At 44.0% G+C, this 21604-nt stretch overlaps 1 protein-coding gene across 2 annotated transcripts in view; it reads left to right on the top strand.

Moving 5' to 3' along the window:
* Positions 1 to 16869, top strand: part of TRAPPC9 (trafficking protein particle complex 9) — a 742651-nt gene extending 725782 nt beyond the window's left edge. For both annotated transcript variants that reach the window (XM_030546427.1, XM_030546428.1), the window contains one exon: positions 16708 to 16869. In XM_030546427.1, coding sequence (XP_030402287.1) covers positions 16708 to 16769 — 62 coding nt within the window. In that variant the 3' untranslated portion in view covers positions 16770 to 16869. The remainder of the gene's footprint in view (positions 1 to 16707) is intronic.
* Positions 16870 to 21604: the final 4735 nt, after the last annotated feature.

The following is a 21604-nucleotide window of genomic DNA, read 5'->3' as shown; positions in this document are numbered from 1 at the left end:
ACGCGCCGTGGTTGAGCGTATTGCTCCTGCTGCTTCCGTGCCAGTGGCACCGCAGCCAGAGGGCTCGTCTAAGTCGGATCGCCTGGCACCGGCACCTGCTGCGGCACCGATGACGTCGGCACCGTCGATCCTGGTCCCACAAGGGCCGTAGAATCCGGTGCCTGACGACTCCCCGGCACGCGCCGTGGTCGAGCTACTGCTCCTGCTGCTTCCATGCCAACGGCACCGCAGCCAGAGAGCTCGTCTACGTCGGATCGCCCGGCACCGACACCTGCTGCGGCACCGATGACGTCGGCACCGTCGATCCCCGGTCCCGCAAGGGCCGTAGAATCCGGTGCCTGACGGCTCCCCGGCACGCGCCGTGGTCGAGCTAATGCTCCGGCTGCTTCCGTGCCAAAGGCACCGCAGCCAGAGGGCTAGTCTAAGTCGGATCGCCTGGCACCGACACCTGCTGCGGCACCGATGACGTCGGCACCGTCGATCCCGGTCCCGCAAGGGCCGTAGAATCCGGTGCCTGACGGCTCCCCGGCACGCGCCGTGGTTGAGCTCCTGCTCCGGCTGCTTCCATGCCAACGGCACCGCAGCCAGAGGGCTAGTCTAAGTCGGATTGCCCGGCACCGACGCCTCTGAGGCACCGACAACATCGGCACCGTCGATTCCAGTCCCACAAGGGCTATCGAATCCGGTGCCCGACGGCTCCCCGGCACGCGCCGTGGTTGAGCGTATTACTCCCGCTGCTTCAGTGCTGACGGCACCGCAGCCAGACAGCTTATCTAACTCGGATCGCCCGGCACCGACACCTACCGAAGCTCTGATGACCTCGGTACCGTGGATCCCGGTCCCACGAGGGCCGTCGAATCCGGTGCCTGACAGCTCCCCAGTACGCACTGTGGTTGAGCCTGCTGTTCCCTTCACGCCGGAGATGTTACCAACGGCGAGGGCTCTCAGTGCCATGACAGAGTCAGTGCTGCCTGACCCGGGCACCGCCGGTACGGGTAATACAGTCTCTTCAGGTGACTGTCCCCTGTCAGCACAGCAGAGCGGCACCGTTCATGATCACGGCCCCGCAGACACTCCAAGTCCTGTCGGCACGCCGGACACCACTGGCAGTCCCGGTGCTGTTTTCCTCGGTACTGGTCACACTCGCTGCACCGGTCGGTATCCCGTTCGCCGACCCGCTATCGGCACCGTTCCGACCTCTGGCACCGGGGCAGGTACCTTGACTCCTGTAGCCCTTCTCCGAGCCTCGAGATCTCGGTCGACCTCCCGACACCGTTCTGGTTGCGGGTCTGGATCTCGTTCCAGGTACCGATACGCCTCCCGATGCCGGTCCCCGGTGCCGAGTTGGGCAAGGTCCGAGTGAGTCAGAGACTCTGCCTGTGCCTTCTTTTAGTACCTCCATGGCCGTCCGGACACGCATCCGTGTCATCCCATATGCGCAGATTTTATGCTCAGGACCACGATCCTGATATGATGGCCAGCGGGCGCCAGCCCCGAAACAGAAAGAGGCTTGGCGAATGAACAGGCTTGGCCGCCAGGTGTACTCTGCAGGGGCCCTGCAGCTCGGGGTAGCAAAGCAACAAGCCTTGCTTAGCTGCGATAATTATAGCACCTGAGTGAAGGAGTTTCTCCCTCAAAACTTCCACCTGGAGTTCGCTGCCGTCTTGGAGGACGGGGGGAAAGAAGGTTCCCAGAGCGTCCCTCCAGGCCTCGTTGGACGCAGCAGACTCTGCGGCCGGCACTCTGGCCTTGAGTGTCGCCGTGAGGTGCATTTCATGGCTTCAGGTTTTAAACCTCCGGCCGGAGCTGCGGTATGCCATTCAGGATTTACCCTTTGTTGGTAAAGGCATCTTCGCGGCAGAGACAGCCCCAGACTGCGAAGTCTGGTGGGCAATAGGGTCCTAATGCGTCTCAGCATGTATACGCCAGCGACAAAACGCAGGCCTTTCTGGCCCCAGCCGCCATACTCTGTGCCTAGCCAGAGGCAGAACTCTGGCAAACGGCAGGGCCAAGGTGGTCGCAGACGAACGTCAGGACCCCTAAAGAGCCAAAGTCAAGGTCCCTCGCAATTACCACTGGGACCAAAGACGGACCTTCCAAGGTTCACCTGAGGGCGGTGTACCAGTCGCAGGACGGGATCCCGATCCCGCTTTCTCCTGGCATGGCCCCAGTTACTTTCAGATCGCTGGGTCCTGCGCACGATGGAGCATAGGTACCACCTTTAATTTGCTCCAGCCCTGTCCCACTTCAGCGGACGAAAGGGGTAAGGGGTTTTACCCCCGTTATGCCCTAGTCCCCCACTCGAACACAGGTCTCAGACCTTCTTGGTCCTGCACGGACTCAACCGGGTTAGGATAAGGTTGGAGTTCTGCATGGTATCCCTGGGAATCATTATTCCATCCTTGCCTCCTGGGGGCTACTGTGCCGCCCTGGATATGAAGCACGCGTACTTTCGCAATGCCATCTTCCCTCCGCACGGGAGATGCCTCCGCTCTATAGCCGACTGTCAATACTCCCGGTTTACGGCCATAGTCGCCGCCTACCGTCGCTGATGTCGGATATGCGTTTTTCCGTATCTGGACGATTCGCTTATCCACGGAGACTCTGAGACACAAACCACTCAGCGCGTGGGCATCGCCACGGTCTTATTCACAGGTCAAGGCCTGCTGTTTATTATAGAGCAATCCACTCTGGTCCCCACGCAGAGGTTGGGCTCCCTAGGGGCTATCCTGGTCTCCTACCTAGCCGGAGCCTGCTTATCGCAACTGAGATTTTAGGCGATGGCAACAATCATCTGAGGTCTGAAGGCTTTCCCAACGACCTCAGCTCGTTCTTGTCTCAGTCTCCTGGGTCCATGGTTGCCCGCAAGTTTGTAACCAAACACGCCAAGCTCCGCCTCCGTCCTCTCCAAGTCCGGCTCACTGCCCCTGACGGCGGACGCCTCATCTCTCTGCTCGAGTGTTCATAGTCACCTCTGAGCTTAAGGCCTTTGGTCTTCTAGGGAGCTGGCATTCCTCCTCAATGCCCCAAAAATTGAGAGTAGTCCGCCTGGCATGCCAGGGGTTCCAGCGGCAGCTGCGAGGCCGTTGTATCTCGGTGTTTACAGCCAACACAACGACCAGGTGCTTCATAAGTATTCAGGGGGGACATAGTCCCCCCCCCCTTTTTTGTCAGGAGGCCATCCATTTCCGGGTCTTTGGCATGGCCCACTCGATGGAGCTGGCGACGTCCTTTCTCCCAGGCGTTTGGAACGTCCTAACTCTTTGCCTCAGCAGGTCTTTCCTGCCTTACGAGTAATCACTCTGCCCCATGTGAGGCGTCCCGCTTTCCGGAAGTGGAGATGTTTCCTCACACAGACCTGTTCGCTCACCGCGAGAGCAGGAAATGCCAGGTGTTCTGCTCCTTCCAAGATCTCTCCTCGGAATTGATCTTGGACGCATTCCTGATGCCGTGGAAAGGCCAACTGCATTATGCCTTCCCACTGTTCCCACTGGTTCATTAGGTCCTGCTCAAACTCCGCAGGGGCAGAGCGTGCATCATCATGATCACTCCAGAATGGTCCAGGCAGCGCTGACATACCACGTTACTCGGCCTGTCAGCCCAGACCTCATCACTCAGGGCAACGACAGGCTTCGTCACTCGGACCTGCAGCCTCTTCGCCTCACGGTGGCTGCTGTGTACCTGAGTCGGGGTGACAGGCAGCCTTCCACCTGGTCGACGTACCGGGCCAGGTGGAAGCGTTTCTTTTACAGCTGCAATACGCTCGATCTTGCTCCTGCTGAGGTCTCGATCCCCTCTGTTTGGCCTGCCTCTGGCCTTCAGCGGCAGGACCTGGCGGTATCAGCGCTGAGGATACACTCGGCAGCCATCTCTACCTTCCAGCAGGCTGAGATGGACGTTCAGTGTTCTCACGCTCTATGGGTTCGAGGTCCCTCAAGGGCTTGGAGCGCTTGCACCCTCGGGTGCGCCGCCCAGCCCCGACCTGGGACCTCAACCTAGTCTTGGCCAGACGGGTCTCTAAGATCAGAGCTCTTACGGGGGTTCCGCCGTACACTAGGTTTCACAATGACAAGGTGCAGTTATGACCGCACCCGGCTTTCCTCCCTAAGGTGGTTTTGGCTTTTCATGTTACCCACAGTTCAACGCAATGGGCACAACCGTTGCACTCCTTGGACATCTGTGGAGTGCTCGCATTATATTGTGCTGACAGAACCATTTCCTAAGGTGCCCCAGCTCTATCCCGGTAGCGGGCCAAAGGGAGGGCTTGCTTGTTCTCCTCTCAGAGGATCTCATCTGGGGTGATGGCGGACATCCCCACTTGTTATGATTTGGCTCATATTTCCCCAAGCCACATCAACGTGCATTCTACCAGGGCTCAGGCTTCATCTGCCGCCTTGCTGGCTCGTGTTTCTACCCACGAGATCTGTCGCGAAGCTCCATTGGTCCTCGGTCCATACCTTTGCTTCGCAGTATGCCCTGGTTCAGCAGTCAAGAGAGGCTGTAGCCTCTGGCTCAGCAGTTTTATTCTGCCACATTTCACTCCGACCCCACCGCCTTTGTAAGGCTTGGGATTCACCTAACTGGAATGGATATGAGCAATCACTCGAAGAAGAAAAGACGGTTACTCACCTTTGTAACTGTTGTTCTTCGAGATGTGTTGCTCATATCCATTCCACACCCGCCCTCCTTCCCCACTGTCGGAGTAGCCGGCAAGAAGGAACTGAGGAGCGGGTGGGCCGGCAGGAGTATATATGGAGCGCCATGGTGGCGCCACTCTAGGGGGCGACCTGCCGGCCCACTGAGTTGCTAGGGTAAAAGTTTTCCGACGAATGTGCACGCGCGGCGCGTACACCTAACTGGAATGGATATGAGCAACACATCTCGAAGAACAACAGTTACAAAGGTGAGTAACCGTCTTTTCCCAAAGACCCTGCAAGCTGAGATCTGCTCAGCACTGAGTGGGATATCAGGGAACCCTTTATGGTTCCCTAATCCTCAGGGCTGTTCAAGCAAGATTTAGAGTGGTCACAGGCTGTTCTCACTTATTCCACTGGCATACAGAGGATCTGAAGGACAGAAAGTCACTGAAGGACAGAAAGTCACAGCAGAACTCTGCCACATTTGCTCATTTGCCTAATAATCCTCAATACAGTTGGGAGGGTGTGTGGCTGGTACAAGGGATAGCTCAGTGGTTTGAGCATTGGCCTGCTAAACCCAGGGTTGTGAGTTCAGTCCTTGAGGGGAGGGGAGTACTTAAGGATCTGAGGCAAAATCAGTACTTGGTCCTGCTAGTGAAGGCAGGGGGCTGGACTCGATGACCCTTCGGGTTCCCTTCCAGTTCTAGGAGATAGGCTATCACATAAGCTAGTTTTACACCATGGGGACTTCTCCCTCAGCTGAGGAATTCCCTATTGTTCATTTCTCAGCAGATTCTGTCCCCCTTGCTCCACCTGAGCTGAGACTACCTCTCAAAAAACGGAACAAACACCAACAACAGAGAGGTGATATCTGGTCTCCAGTGAGCAATAGTGTTTCCTTCTAGAGCGTAATGGTGTGACCAGCTAGCTTCAAGTCCAACTTGTGCCCTTGGATCCCTGTTCAACTCTTAACCAAGTGGCCTACCTCCTCCTATAACAGCCCAACCAAAGCCAAGACCACAATTACAAATCTGGATACATAAGACACTTGTGAAATGCCCAAACTCTGTAGCATTCTGCTTTGGATAGGATCATATGATTTCTTTTTATAGACTCATAGACTCTAGGACTGGAAGGGACCTCAAGAGGTCATCAAGTCCAGTCCCCTGCCCTCATTGCAGGACCAAATACTTTCTAGACCATCCCTGATAGACATTTATCTAACCTACTCTTAAATATCTTCAGAGATGGAGATTCCACAACCTCCCTAGGCAATTTATTCCAGTGTTTAACTACCCTGACAGTTAGGAACTTTTTCCTAATGTCCAACCTAAATCTCCTTTGCTGCAGTTTAAGCCCATTGCTTCTTGTTCTATCATTGGAGGCTAAGGTGAACAAGTTTTCTCCCTCCTCCTGACGACACCCTTTTAGATACCTGAAAACTGCTATCATGTCCCCTCTCAGTCTTCTCTTTTCCAAACTAAATAAACCCAATTCTTTCAGCCTTCCTTCATAGGTCATGTTCTCAAGACCTTTACTCATTCTTGTTGCTCTTCTCTGGACCCTCTCCAATTTCTCCACATCTTTCTTGAAATGTAGTGCCCAGAACTGGACACAATACTCCAGTTGAGGCCTAACCAGCGCAGAGTAGAGCGGAAGAATGACTTCTCATGTCTTGTTTACAACACACCTGTTAATGTATCCCAGAATCACGTTTGCTTTTTTTGCAACAGTATCACACTGTTGACTCATATTTAGCTTGTGGTCCAATGTGACCCGTAGATCTCTTTCTGCCATACTCCTTCCTAGACAGTCTCTTCCCATTCTGTATGTGTGAAACTGATTGTTCCTTCCTAAGTGGAGCACTTTGCATTTGTTTTTATTGAACTTCATCTGGTTTACCTCAGGCCATTTCTCCAATTTGTCCAGATCATTTTGAATTATGACCCTGTTCTCCAAAGCAGTTGCAATCCCTCCCAGTTTGGTATCATCTGCAAACTTAATAAGCGTATTTTCTATGCCAACGTCTAAGTCGTTGATGAAGATATTGAACAGAGCCCAAAACAGACCCCTGCAGAACCCCACTTGTTATACCTTTCCAGCAGGATTGGGAACCATTAATAACTACTCTCTGAGTACGGTTATCCAGCCAGTTATGCACCCACCTTATAGTAGCCCCATCTAAATTGTATTTGCCTAGTTTATCGATAAGGATATCATGCGAGACCGTATCAAATGCCTTACTAAATTCTAGGTATACCACATCTACCGCTTCTCCCCTATCCACAAGACTTGTTATCCTATCAAAGAAAGCTATCAGATTGGTTTGACATGATTTGTTCTTTACAAATCCATGCTGGCTATTCCCTATCACCTTACCACCTTCCAAGTGTTTGCAGATGATTTCTTTAATTACTTGCTCCATTATCTTCCCTGGCGCAGAAGTTAAACTAACTGGTCTGTAGTTTCCTGGGTTGTTTTTATTTCCCTTTTTATAGATGGGCACTATATTTTCCCCCTTCCAGTCTTCTGGAATCTCTCCTATCTCCCATGACTTTCCAAAGATAATAGCTAGAGGCTCAGATACTTCCTCTATTAACTCCTTGAGTATTCTAGGATGCATTTCATCAGGCCCTGGTGACTTGCAAGCATCTAACTTTTCTAAGTGATTTTTAACTTGCTCTTTTTTTATTTTATCTTCTAAACCTACCCCCTTCCTATAAGCATTCACTATGTTAGACATTCCTTCAGACTTCTCAGTGAAGACAAAACAAAGAAGTCATTAAGCATCTCTGCCATTTCCAAGTTTCCTGTTACTGTTTCTCCCTCCTCACTGAGCAGTGGGCCTACCCTGTCCTTGGTCTTCCTCTTGCTTCGAATGTATTGATAAAAAGTCTTCTTGTTTCCCTTTATTCCCATAGCTAGCTTGAGCTCATTTTGTGCTTTTGTCTTTCTAATCTTGCCCCTGCATTTTTCTGTTGTTTGCCTATATTCATCCTTTGTAGTCTGACCTAGTTTCCATTTTTTATATGGCTCCTTTTTCTTTTGTAGGTCATGCAAGATCTCATGGTTAAGCCAAAGTGGTCTTTTGCCACATTTTCTATCTTTCCTACCCATTGTAATAGCTTGCTTTTGGGCCCTTAATAGTGTCCCTTTGAAAAACTGCCATCTCTTCTCAGTTGTTTTTCCCCTCAGTCTTGATTCCCATGGCACCTTACCTATCAGCTCTCTGAGCTTACCAAAATCCGCCTTCCTGAAATCCATTGTCTCTATTTTGCTGTACTCCCTTCTACCCTTCCTTAGAATTGCAAACTCTATGATTTCATGATCACTTTTACCCAAGCTTCCTTCTACTTTCAAATTCTCAACGAGTTCCTCCCTATTTGTTAAAATCGTGTCTAGAACAGCTTCCCCCCAGTAGCTTTTTCAACTTTCTGAAATAAAAAGTTGTCTGCAATGCAGTCCAGGAACTTATTGGATAATCTGTGCCCCGCGGTGTTATTTTCCCAACATATATCTGGATAGTTGAAGTCCCCCATCACCACCAAATCTTGGGCTTTGGATGATTTTGTTAGTTGTTTAAAAAAAAGCCTCATCCACCTCTTCCACCTGGTTAGGTGGCCTGTAGTAGACTTCTAGCACGACATCACCTGTGTTTTTTACCCCTTTTAGCCTAACCCAGAGACTCTCAACACTTCCGTCTCCTATGTCCATCTCCACCTCAGTCCAAGTGTGTACATTTTTAATATATAAGGCAACACCTCCTCCCTTTTTCCCCTGTCTATCCTTCCTGAGCAAACTATACCCATCCACACCAACATTCCAGTCGTGTGTATTATCCCACCAAGTTTCAGTAATGCCAATAATGTCGTAGTTGTATTTATTTATTTATTATTTATTTATGCATTAAATATTAGAAGAGTAATAACCAATACAGCCAATATTTTATCTTCAAAAGGGTAAGCTCATGTAGTAGGAAACCATTGTCAACCTTGTTAATGGTTTTGTGTCTGAACTGCATTTTTTCTAGCATTTTATGAAAATGTACTATAAATATTGCATATACAGCTCAGGAAAGGATCTCATCTCTGATATGATTGGCCATTTTGTCATATATTTCAGTTAAATATTGTAGGATAAAAGCTACTAAAATTAAAAAGTACCATTGCAAATAATGCCGATAAAATGTAATGCCGGAAATCATGGTGAAACCCAGCTATTTTGTTCCCTGGCAATATATGACAATTAGAGATTTACAGCTACTAACAAATGGCTTGATCCTGCAAAGTGCTAAGCACCTTTTGCTCTCTACTCCCTTGGGAGGTAAGGGCACTCAGCATCACAGGAGATTGAGATAAAGTGAATCTCAGCACACAGGGAGGTTAGTATTTTGGGGTAACAAAAAAGGGCTGTTTCTATATGTGATTATGGTCAAAATTATACTCTTTAGAAATTCCCTGTTATTGCAGCTCTCTGCTCCCTGTTATTATTCACAGTTAGATCAGTTTAATAAATTGAGAGATACAAATTTTCATTACTGTCAGCACTGTAGAACCAATGTAGCTGCAAAAGATCAAGCTGTGTTCCTATTGTGTTTCACGTGTCAACAAAATTGCCATTTAAGTTTTGATTCTAGGCTCTTTGCTACGGGTGATGGTTGGCGAGGCAGTACCACAAATGGTGAAATGGTCACAGTGTGATTTTCTGGCATCAGGCAGACATTTCAGGTTTGGCAGTAAGAAAAATCTTGTTTTGTTTGTAAACTGAGCAAATTGGACATGAGACTCATTGAGAGAATAAATATGAAACCCCATAATGTCATTTACAGTCTCCTCAGCTAACCCTTCTTGGAGACCATGAGGCCTATACTAAGCACCACTTTCAATATGCAGCTCTCTTCCCTCTCCATATTAAGCATCATCTTTAAAATATTCCCAAAGGTTTTATTGTTTCTATTTCTTCTTTAGCTAAAGGCCACATCTCTAGGCAACTGAGGTTTGCTGGTTGGTTTTACAGTACTGTAGATTCAGGCTTATTGCTAGAGGGAGTCTGAGGGTTTTCTTCATTTAAAAAAAAAATCAGGGGAGGTGGAAGCCAGCGATATGATCCTACCTGAAAAAACAGTCAACACAGAGAAAAATCAGTTGCACAATTCAGGCCCTGCATTGAATTTAACTAGCTGAATGATTTTTAAGGCTAAATGTGCATGTGCAGCTGGCACTGAGCTCACCAGTAGCTGGGCACCAGCATCCAAGGGAAAAATTTGGCCCTTCATTTCTAATGCAAAATGAAGTGCAAAATAATGTAACTGGAGGGAATGTTCTACATACGATGAGTACAGAAATATATAAAGCTAGTTTTAACATAATTCAGTTAATCATCAATACGGATGAGACAGCTGCTATCCCTTCCGTTATTCATGCCTCTTTTTTTCTTTCTCTCTTTCACTTTCTTTTTCTTTGTAACTTTATTAATAAACTCCGCACATTATTTTAAGATACAATTTGTATGAAATAAATTATGCAAAATAAAGTTGTGTACTGTATGTAGTCAGTAACCTTTGTGGCGGAGTTTTTATCCTTATTTCCACATGAATAGCATACTATAAAAGGGCTGATTAAAATGAGGTAACATGGCAGGAGAATGAGAATATTGGCAGTTAGTGAATGGATACATTATCTGTCCTATTTTAAAGGACTTTACTATAACCTTGCTTGTAATCCTGCAGAGTAGTTCTCAGTAAGAAATGCATCCTCTACCACTCCCTGAAATCTACTTCCAACAATTGACTTGTAGATTATCAATTCAAGTAAAATTCTTTCTGTTCTCTCTGGATCAGAGGCTGACAGTAAAGGCTGTCTTCCTAGTTAGAAACCATCTCTAAAAGAAATCCAGAGCTCATATCTCACTAACAAAACCCAAGATGTACTTTTGTAATGTAATTTTTTTATCCTAAAATTCTGCAGGAGAGCTCAAGGAAAAGATTAAAAGAATGCAGCAGATGACATTGAAATTTTATTTTATTTTTTCCTGCAAGAGGTTTTGCCTTGATTTGGCTAAGGCATTTAATTATTTAAGCAAATATCTGCTGCAGAGTGTGAACCTATTAGTTTAGAAAGTGACATGATTGATTGATTGATTTTTAGATTTGGAATTCACAGATTAGGTGATTGCAGGGTTTGATGCTCACATTGGATTTCTCATGCACTGCCTTCAGAATGGAAGAGAGGAAATGCAAAACAGTTCAAAATCTCTACATGTAAAGATAAAGTAAAGCATTTAGAGTCTCTTTGCATGAGCCATAGCCCAACTCTTGCATCAGGACATGAACTAAAATAACCGAATCATTTAAGGCTTCCCACCCAGCCTTCTGCAATTCATAGATAGATACATTTTAAGATCTGAAGAGATGATTGTGATAAAGTAGTCCACTGGTTTTCAGCCTGTGATCCATACCTTCATTCAAAATTTATTGTGATTGTATCTTTTAGAAATACATTCAACCTTGATTTAAGGACTTCAAGTGATGTAGAATTTATCACGTCTCTCGGTAATCTGTTCCTAAAGTTAATTGCCATCACTACTAAAAAATTGACCTTATTGTTAGTTTTAATTTTTTTAGCCTCAGGCCTCAGCTTCTACCCGTTGCATGTCATTATCCCTTTCTCTGCTAGAATAAAGAGCCATCTAGTATCTCTTTTCTTCTCCCTGTGTAGATACATATCACTCGTGAATCTTACAAGACACTATTTGGATAAATATTCTGACAACAGTTTGTTGGGTGTAATGAGTATGTCAGAGCTTCTGGGATTTACTGTTATATAACAATGTTCCCTTTGCCAATTGTCATATAAAGGGGTTCTGAAGGTCACAGTATGTAGGAACTTTTATTGCTTTTTGTATATTTTCTCTGTAATGCTTTTACCTTAAGAATAAATGTGCTTGCTTCGGAGGAGCTGTCTGGTAACTTATAAGAGCAGGCAATCACTAGTTATAGCCCCCGGAGAGAGAGCACAACAAAGACTATCAGCCTTTTTAGGCATTCTGATTTGTGGGGGACATCACAGTGTAAGAAAAGGAACTGTGCAGCTTAAAATCCCTTGTCAGAAGGGAATAAGATGAGTCTCCATCAAAGAGAGGTGACAGCTGGGAGCCAGAAGTCTAAAGTTGGTGCCCTTGGTGGACCATAGATGGAGAATACAGGTGCAGTTACCCTGAAACTATATCACCACTATTCCTGAGTTAATTAAGGGCCTGGTTCCAGTTTTGCTATTATAACTGAATCCTGGTTGCATAATAATACATGTTTTGCACTGTTATCTAATGTCATTTGATTCTATGTGCGGGGCAGGGGGTCAAGGACATGTCTTGGGCAAGTTGTTTGTATCTGGCCTTAGATGCTAACAGTCTTTCCATCCTGGTCCTTTCTCACTGTATCTGAGCAGTAATGTAAAGTGGCATTATGAATTTTGTGTGCAGGTTGCTTTCAGAATACAGTAATTGTAATTTGTGTTGCTCTTCCAGTTTTCGATCATTTTCTGATGTATTCAAATGCTACTAAGATATTTTCCAGACAAGATGGCAATTAGATCTGATCAACTGTTATGCCTTGATAATGAAAGCAAAATTGGAATATTGTGAAACTCCTTACAAAAGAGTGAGGGACTTTGACAGTTTTTATTTTATTTGAGTTTGTCTAGTCTATTATTTAACAAACCATGTCTTTATTGCTTAAAGAAATCATTGCAATATTTCACATGGAGCTCATTTTTCTTCAATTTCTGTTCACTTGTACAGTACGCCTTGGATAGCTTTGTGCTCTGCTTCTCATGCTAATTCCTTTTACTGCAGCTACTAGAGAATCTTAATGAAACTTGTCATTTCAAGCTTCTTTGCTCTCTACCTTATAAAATGCATTCGTCAAACCTGGCTGATCATACAAACATAGGATTTGTGGTTCCAGAACAGACCAATGATCAGTCTAGTCACTCAGCCCCTGAACCTGCAAACCTCTACTCTCTGAAGTCATCCATACTCATGATTCACCCATTTAAGTCAATGGGCACAATGTGTACATCAGTAAGGCTTTGCAGGATCAGGTTCCTAGTTTGGTATCCTGTCCTAACAGTGGCTGATAGTGGCTGCTTTACAGAGAAGTGGGCAAATGCAACTGTGCAATAATCAACCACATCATGCCGGTAGCAGAACAGTATTCAGTTATGATAAAATATATTGCCGTCTTCTGTGCCACAGATGGTGATCAGTTTACCCTATGGATCACAAGGTTATGCAGTGTCATTTTTAACCTAGCTAGTGTCAATGTGAACCTGACTTTTTCTCATATAAAAATCAAATCCTACTTGAAATTTGCAAAAACAGTTTTTTTTCAGTCATGTGGCTTAATTGTAGTTGGAATAGAAAAGTGCTATCTTTCATCTCTATCGATAATTTGTCTTAGTTTTACTGAATGGCCTCTTAGTTGTATATTTTAGGAGACAGGAAATGTGAGATCCCACCTATCTTGTGATTTTCTCTCTCTGTCTCTCTCTCTTCTCCTCCCCCTACCCCCATTCATTGGTCAATAATGTCTTTGTTTGTCTTTTGTAGAATTTCATGGAACAAATTTCTGACCCCTTTCAGATGCATTCAAGCCACAGAGGGTTCCTATGGCCAATTCTATGCTTGCAATTGTTTTAGCTAGGGCAAATGGAAATAGAGATTTCGTATTCTGGCCACCTAAAAAACATCCCTGGTGATACAGGGATGGGCAGTTTGGTCTGGAAATATACAGTTCTAAATGAACCATATAGTAAAAGCCATCCTGTATTTTTGCTGTACAAACACTGCACATGCCTCATGTTTTGTGTGAGAAATGGATAACAGAGGAAGGAGATGCTCTCTAGTTTGTGTAGGTCCATGGACTCCAGTCCTCAGTTATCTCCAAAGAGGTATCATTGAGTCATAAAACTCAATCAACGTTTCTTTAAATACCTGTAGTGTATGATGAAACACATTCTTATACAGAAAGTGGAAATCATTAAATATATACCATATACTGTGAAATTTGAGAGCACATTGTCCTCTATGCTGTTAAGTGGACCTGGCTGACTTTAAGATTTCTACCAGTTCAGTCAATACTCAAACAGCATCACATCAGTTCTGTGATATACTTGTTTGTCTGAGATGTAAACTAGTATGTAGCTGAATAGGGTATTTTACCATCTTTTGCACCAAGTATAGAATCCAATATTCTGTTGCACTATTTAGCCCGTATTTATCCTAAGCGGTCAAATCCCAGGCCTGGGCATATAAATGGGTAAAAGAGACCCAAAATAGTCTGTGGCCTGGGTGATCCAAAGAATATATTTTTACTGCTGAAAAATATTTGCTACTGCAGTCAGCAGCATACGGACATTACGTTTACCGTTGTTGTGTCTAGTATGGCTGGCTAGCACAATGGTTGCCTTGCCTGCTATCATAAAACTATTTCCATAAAACTAACTACCCCAAATGAGGGTCAAGGTGGGCTATAAAGGAGGGAGGAGAGTTTGGCACCCTGTGTGCCAATCATAGGAGCCCTGAACACCCCTTTTCCCCCATTTCCGCTCCTTTAAGGAACACCTCTTTTGAATCCTTTTCCAAACCATTTATCTGATCACCGTATCCAGGGCCGGCCCCAGGCACCAGCGGCACGTTCAGCTCTTTGGCAGCAAGTTGGTGGCGGGTCCCTCAGTACCTCTCGAAGGGAAGGACCTGCCTCCAAATTGCTGCCGAAGAATGAAGTGATGCAGTGGAGCTGCCGCCGAAGTGCAGTCGATCATGATTGCAGCTTTTTTTTTTCCCCCGCTGCTTGGGACGGCAAAAACCTTGGAGCTGGCCCTGACTATATCCCTTCCCTATGGACTAGCTCCACTGGACATTCGCCCCATGCTTACATAATGAGTTATGACATCATAGCTACCTCCCCTTCCATGCTAGCCCCAACTAAGCTTCTACTACCCTCCCCCCCCGTAGAGAAGGTGAACCCGCCCCCTCCACTCTGCCTTGGCCAATCTGTTGGTGAGGTAGAAATTCCTTCCCAGCCCTAAGAGAACGGAGTGGCTAGCACAATGGCCACCACAGATGCTGACCTGGTATTTCATCACTTTCAAGGGTGAGAGGGTGGGTGTTGCTCTGCTTGGTCCAGATGAAAGAGGTCTTCTCCCCTCTCAGCTTGTACTTCTATAATCTTCCCTCTGTTCCAGTCACCCTGGGGTATGAGTGAGCATCCTCATGCTGACCCACACTGTGTCTGCAGCACATGTGTGCCTCTCTGCCCTTAAAGAGTTATCCCTGTCCCCTGGCAAGCCAGACAACAGGCTCCCTTGCTTAAAGAGCGATGTGATCCTTCTGCCTTCACATCCCTTGCAATCCGCTTGAGTTTACTGGGTGTGCAGAGTTTGAGAGGACAGAATTAGTCCATTCCTGTCAAAGGTACTCCAGATGTTTTTGCAACAGTGTTACGAAGATACTGGACTTGCCTAAATGTGGACCAAAGCTTTTTTCTATAGTGGCTGGGTGAGACACTGTCCAAATAGTCTGTACGCCGATACTGTTTCAAGAAGATAAATGCCTTTCCTCATCTCATTTGTCTGTGAATGTAGATCCTGATACTATGTATGGTATTGCAAAACAAAACAGAATTCTGTAGTGTTTCTGATGGATGTCAAAACGCTCTGCTAGTAAAAAGTATTCTTTTCATGTGATTTTTAAAGATCTAAATTGTCACTGTGGTAATCACTCCATGAGATTCAGAAGTCCTGTATTACGGTTGTTTTAATGGTTAGTAATACTTGATCTGGGGGGATTCCTTTTTTTAAGATAAGGAAAGTAAAATCTTTTCTCTAAGAATTTAGTAGACCCATTTTACATACATTTGTATGCAAAAGGTGTAATGTCTATGAAGCATTCTCTTGGTTATTATTTTATTTGTACAGTGTTCACCACTGTATTTCCCAATCAAAACTAACCACTGCCATGCTCAGAGGACTTTTGCTATTATTGCCACTTACAGAGCAAATAGGAATGGGGACTCTGAGCTGTTGCTGTAGTGGCCAGTGGTGCAGTAGGCATAACTGCAACATGAAATACGAGCTAACAATTCTCTGCCTACTTCAAAGAAATGAAAAATATCCTTCTTATCTGAAAGCTAGCCAGTGCACTCAAACCACAGTCTTCCTTAATAGTGTCCCTCTGCAGTTGGTGCCTCCATACTCAGCCCATTGTTTGTTTTATGTGTGCAAACATCAGAGGAACAAACTAATAATAAAATAATTTGCATTTGTACCCCATCTTCCATTGAGGGATTTCAAAGCACTTTACAGTATTATGAATGAAACTGCAAAACATGCAGCAGCACAAATAGCTGTTTTACAGATGAAGGAACTGATTTGCAGAAAGATTAAACTGCAGATTCTGGTATTCTTACTCATGCTGAGAAGCACATTAATCCATGTCTAGTCCCATTGTGAATAAAGGAACTCGGTGATTTGCCCAACGTACCACAGAAATGGGGTTCTGGACTCCAAATTCTGTCTTAACCACAAAACCATCCTTCTTTCCCAGAACAAAGTATTTGTTGAAACTAAAACAAAACTAAACAAAAAAGATTCAGAATGTAGCCATGAGCATTTAAAATAACATCTATTTAGTCATGTTTAGAAGCTTTTCTTCATTTTGTTTTCATAGCAAGTTTGACATCTGTGTTGCTAGCAAATTTTCAACCTCGTATAATGTAGGTATGACGCAGAATTGTCACTACCAGGAATGAATTTGTGGGAGGACCTTGACAGATGTCTTTCCTTTTTTGGAGGATACATTTCTGTGTGGATGGAGAATTGGGCCCCAAATATTCACATCAAACAACTTTCGTTTAGCACTTGGCTGTGAAATAATAAAAAGGCAAATCTCTAGCCTAGTTCTTAAATGTGTAGAAATATTTCCACATTCCTAGTAGTTGCTGCTATCACTTAGCGTATCGGTGCAGATTTCTGAGCTCTGTTCTGAACCAATCTATTTGCTTTCCCTTTAGAGCAATGCCTGGCTGATCCTTATCAACTGAGAGAAATTGTGAGACGTGACCTACTCACTTAACTTAAAACAAATCATACTCTACACAGGCCTCAGGTCATTTTCAGAAACCTGGCTTCTGTATTAGGTTCGTGGAATTCTATATTTGCTTCACCTGGAGTATGACAAAATCCTTTCATTAATTTTAAAGACAAACCTCTTTGGAATAAAGTTTATTTTAATAATGGAAGTGCATTAAAAATTTATATGATCAATGGAAATTTATGTCTCTCAGGGAACTTAAATTTAAATACCATCTACGTGAAACAGACTATCTGAAAGTAATAAATTCATGATGCAGTTTGAGTCCTATTAATGTATCCAATGTCATTCTGCTTAGAATGTTTGTTACATTTGAAGTAACAGCACCACCCTGGAATCTCAGGTGAATTAGAGCATTAACAATGTGTTTATTAAGGGAGATTAATTGATTTTCATGAATAGAAGAAGAAAATCTCCCTGCTGGAGATAACTAATTCTGACTGATATCAGAGAATTTCTGCCTATCCAAAATTCCATTAAAGATATTATGAGGTAATACAATAAACTAATTAAAAACACATTTAGAAGCATTCCATCATCAAAAATATTGCCATTGGCTGTATCGGTGATTCTGAGGATTCGACATAGTTCCCTAAAATCTGCTTTTTGGGTTTTGTCAGTCTTTTATTGAAAGGGTTTAATGTTGAAGGATTTGTTGTGGATGTCACAATATAATGTTTTTTGTGAAACAACCTTTTTTTGTTTCTTTCTCTGCTACACTCTTATTAAGTAGAGGAGTAAGTTCATCCTCGTATGGGGCAATCACATAGAAAACTTGAGCATAATTCCAAATTTTAATAGTCTTGCTTGGCTTGAAGTAAAGAAAAATGTAAAGCAGGCTTCTCTCAATGCTAAATTAAGAACCATATAATTTAAAATGAGGGATAAGTGAATTGGTCTGCTTGAAAGAACAGCTTCAATCTTCATCAAAATCTCTACCCAAACCTTTGTCGACATTTGAAAAACTCTGGATAACTGTTTCTCCTTGATAATGGTCATTACTAGGCATTTGCACACTGACAGATTTTGGCCAGAAATGGAAAAGCAGGTGATGAAATACCATAGCATACAGTGTTGTCTTTGTATTTCTGTCCCAGCTGGAAGCGAGAAATACTGTGAATATCAATAAAGAGCCTATTTTCTGGTTCAGTCCACTTTGCAGCCCATTCCCACCTCAACCAACTATCTGATCTTTAAGCAGCTTTTGTGGGGGAAATAACTTCTGAATGATTTTAAATATCATTGAGGCAATGTGGAAAGGAGGCAATCTGCAACTGTTTGTATGCTTATCTGCAAAATATAAAAAGAGAGGTGTAATCAACTGTAGTGGTCTAAACACAGGACAAAAAATCAAGAAATGCTGAATACTATTTCCAGCTCTGGCAATGACTCCTATCTTTTGCTCTTGGAAATTCATTTTCTGCCTTAGTTTCTCCATGTATAAAAATGGGTGTAATAATATTTTCCTATCTCACAGAGGTGTTTTAACATTTTTAATTAATTTGTGTCAACAAATTGGAAATGAAAAATGTTATTTAAATCCAAAATATTTATAGTATTATTATTATTATTATTAGAGGCTTGCAGAGAGGGTCCTTTTATGAATTGGTAATGGGTTAAAAGATAGGAAACAAAGGGTAGGAATAGTCAGTTTTCAGAATGGAGAGAGGTAAATAGTGGTGTCCTTCAGGGATCTGTTCATAAATGATCTGGAAAAAGAGGTGAACATTTGCGGATGATACAAAACTGCTCAAGATAGTTAAGTCCCAGGCAGACTGCGAAGAGCTGCAAAAGGATCTCTCAAAACTGGGTCACTGGGCAACAAAATGGCAGATGAAATTCAGTGTTGATAAATGTAAAGGAATGCACATTCAAAAACATAATCCCAACTATACAGATAAAATGATGGGGCCTAAATTAGCTGTTACCACTCAAGAAAGAGATCTTGGAGTCTTTGTGGATAGATCTCTGAAAACACCCACTCAATGTGCAGCGGCAGTCAAAAAAGCAAACAGAATATTGGGAATCATTAAGAAAAGAATAGATAATAAGACAGAAAATATTGTATTGTCTCTATATAATTCCATGGTACACCCACATCTTGAATACTGTGTGCAGATGTGGTTTCCCCATCTCAAAAAAGATATATTGAATTGGAAAAGGTTCAGAAAAGGGCAACAAAAATAATTAAGGGTGTGGAACGGCTACCATGTGAGGCGAGATTAACAAGATTGGGACTTTTCAACTTGGAAAAGAGACGACTAAGGGAGAATATGATAGAGGTCTATAAAATCATGACTGGTGTGGAGAAAGTAAATAAGGAAGTGTTATTTACTCCTCGTAACACAATAAATATGGGGAGGTCACCAAATGAAATTAATAGGCAGCAGATTTAAAACAAACAAAAGGATGTATTTTTTCACGCAATGCACAGTCAACCTGTGGAACTCCTTGCCAGAGGATGATGTGAAGGCCAAGACTATAACAGGGTTCAAAAAAGAACTAGAGAAGTTCATGGAGGATAGATCTATCAGTGTCTATTAGCCAGGATGGGCAGGGATGGTATCCCTAGCTGTGTTTGCTAGAAGCTAGGAATGGGTGATGGGATGGATCACTTGATGTTTACCTGTTCTTTTAATTCCCTCTGGGGCACCTGGCATTGGCCATTGTCAGAAGACAGGATACTGAGCTAGATGGACCTTTGGTCTGACTCAGTGTGGCCGTTTTTATGTTCTTAAACTCCCTGACTTCTGAGAGAAGTTGGATTCAAATCAGTTTTGAACTCTGTCTCATGCTCAGTTTTATTTCCTTATAGTTTGCCTCTTATATTTTATATTTGCAGTAAAGTCCATTGAATTTTTGTGATCCATTTAATGTAACCTCTAAATGCATAATTTACTGGAGACTGATAACCACCAAATTAAACTTTATCCAGCAATGATTTTCTGAAATAATATAAAAGAAATAAAAATAATTCATACATATGGAAAAATCATCAAGCCTGCTTTTTAATCTAAGACTAATTCAGACTAAATGTAAATAGAATTTGAATAATTGTCCTTCATCTTTTCACTATATTCATCAAGATACAGTCTGAAAAAGCATAAACACTCCTGTTTCCTCTTAATGACACAACATTGACATGTACATTTAAATTAGCCAAGATGTCTCATATGGATTGGGTTGTGCAACACATTAATTTTAAACTGCATAAAACGAAACTCCACTGTGGTTCTATGACCCATGCAATCCAGAGGACCTTGGTGGTTAAGGGATTGTATTAAATAGCCTCACAACCATAGCATCGTTGTTAAATTGTTCTCTCTCTAAATATAGCATGCACTTGTAAGCATATATTTGAATTCAATGTACAGGTTTTCTCTGTCTTCTAATGTACAGACCAGATTAAACAGCTGTAAAATTCTGTAAGAGACAATAGAGATTAGTAACAGCGGTACTGTATATATGGCAAAATATTGCAAAAACCTTATTTGACAAGCCAAAACAAATTACTAAAGGACATTTGTATTTTTATACCCAGCTCCCTCTCAATGATAAATTCATATGTTGTCCAGCTATACTGAAAGGAGGACAGTAGATACTTAATACGGTTTTAATCAGGCTGCAACTTTTTTATTAAATGTCTGGGACTACCCGGCAGATGCAAGTGTACAGTGCAGGTAACCTCATGTTCGTTCAATAATTTTCCAGGATATTTGCCAGCTCCCCCTCTTTTTTCCATCCAGATCCTTCAGCCTGCCCATTGCTGGAACCTTACCATCCATCCCCTCTTATAGGAGGGTTAAGGTGGGCTATAAGAAAGGGGAAGGGGTGGATCTCTGCCATGCCATCCACGGGAGCCCAGCACCCTCCCCCCATTCAGTTCCTTTAACCAACACCTCCTTTTTAAGTTCTTTTCCAGGCCATTTATCCGGTCACTATATACCTTCCCTATGGAGTACCTGCACTGGACATCCACCCCATACTTACATAATGAGTTGTGACATAGCCAAATCCTTTCATGCCAAACATCAACAAAGCCCTCCCCGAGCCTCCTGTTGGGAAGGTGAAAAAAAAAACACCCCACTCCACCCAGGCCAATCTGGTGGTGAGAGAAATATTCCTTCCCATCCCCCACCAAAAAAGAGGCCCACAGCAGGTCTTGACCAGGCCAGGCATTTCACCATCTAAAGGTGCGGGAGGGTGGGTGAAGCCTTAGCCTGCTCCGTGTAAAAGGGGCCTCACTGCCCAAGGCTGCTCCTTTTAAACCCTGCTGCCCTTCCAGTTCCCAGGGGATGAGTCAGTGACCATGCGGACCCCTCCTCCCCTTTTGCAGCAGTTTCTGACCTCTCTTTGCCAGCCCTTCTGCAGTAAAGCACTGTTCCCTTCATTTGGCCAGCCGGACAAAATCCGCCCTGCTTGAAGGTGTGGTGCAGTCATTTGTCATCAGTATGCTTGCTTATGTTAATGTGCTCTTTGCCGTATCAGTAATTAAAAAAAATCCTCTCATGAATTTGGTCCTGATGAAATGTGCCAGATTGACAGCCCTGAAGACTAAATTGCTCTCTACACAAAATTGCTACCACAGGGCAATAGCGATGCAAGCTTTCCCAAACCATCCTTCCAAAGATGTTCCAGCACTGACTGGAAGGAATGCCTCTAGGAGTGAGAGAAGACTGCCCATTCAGTCTTTGGCCTCAAGAGTACCAGTTGTGCTTCTGAATTTGTAACATTGATACTTGTCCATTAAGAACAGGACTGAGATTAGAGGTGAAAAATACTCTGGATTGGGAGTATCTTGGTGCACCTAGTCATTG

Source organism: Gopherus evgoodei, unplaced genomic scaffold (genome assembly GCF_007399415.2).
Source record: "Gopherus evgoodei ecotype Sinaloan lineage unplaced genomic scaffold, rGopEvg1_v1.p scaffold_44_arrow_ctg1, whole genome shotgun sequence".
Classification (NCBI taxonomy): domain Eukaryota; kingdom Metazoa; phylum Chordata; order Testudines; family Testudinidae; genus Gopherus; species Gopherus evgoodei.
Note: the sequence above shows the minus strand (reverse complement) of the source record. Positions and strands in the feature narration are given on the sequence as shown.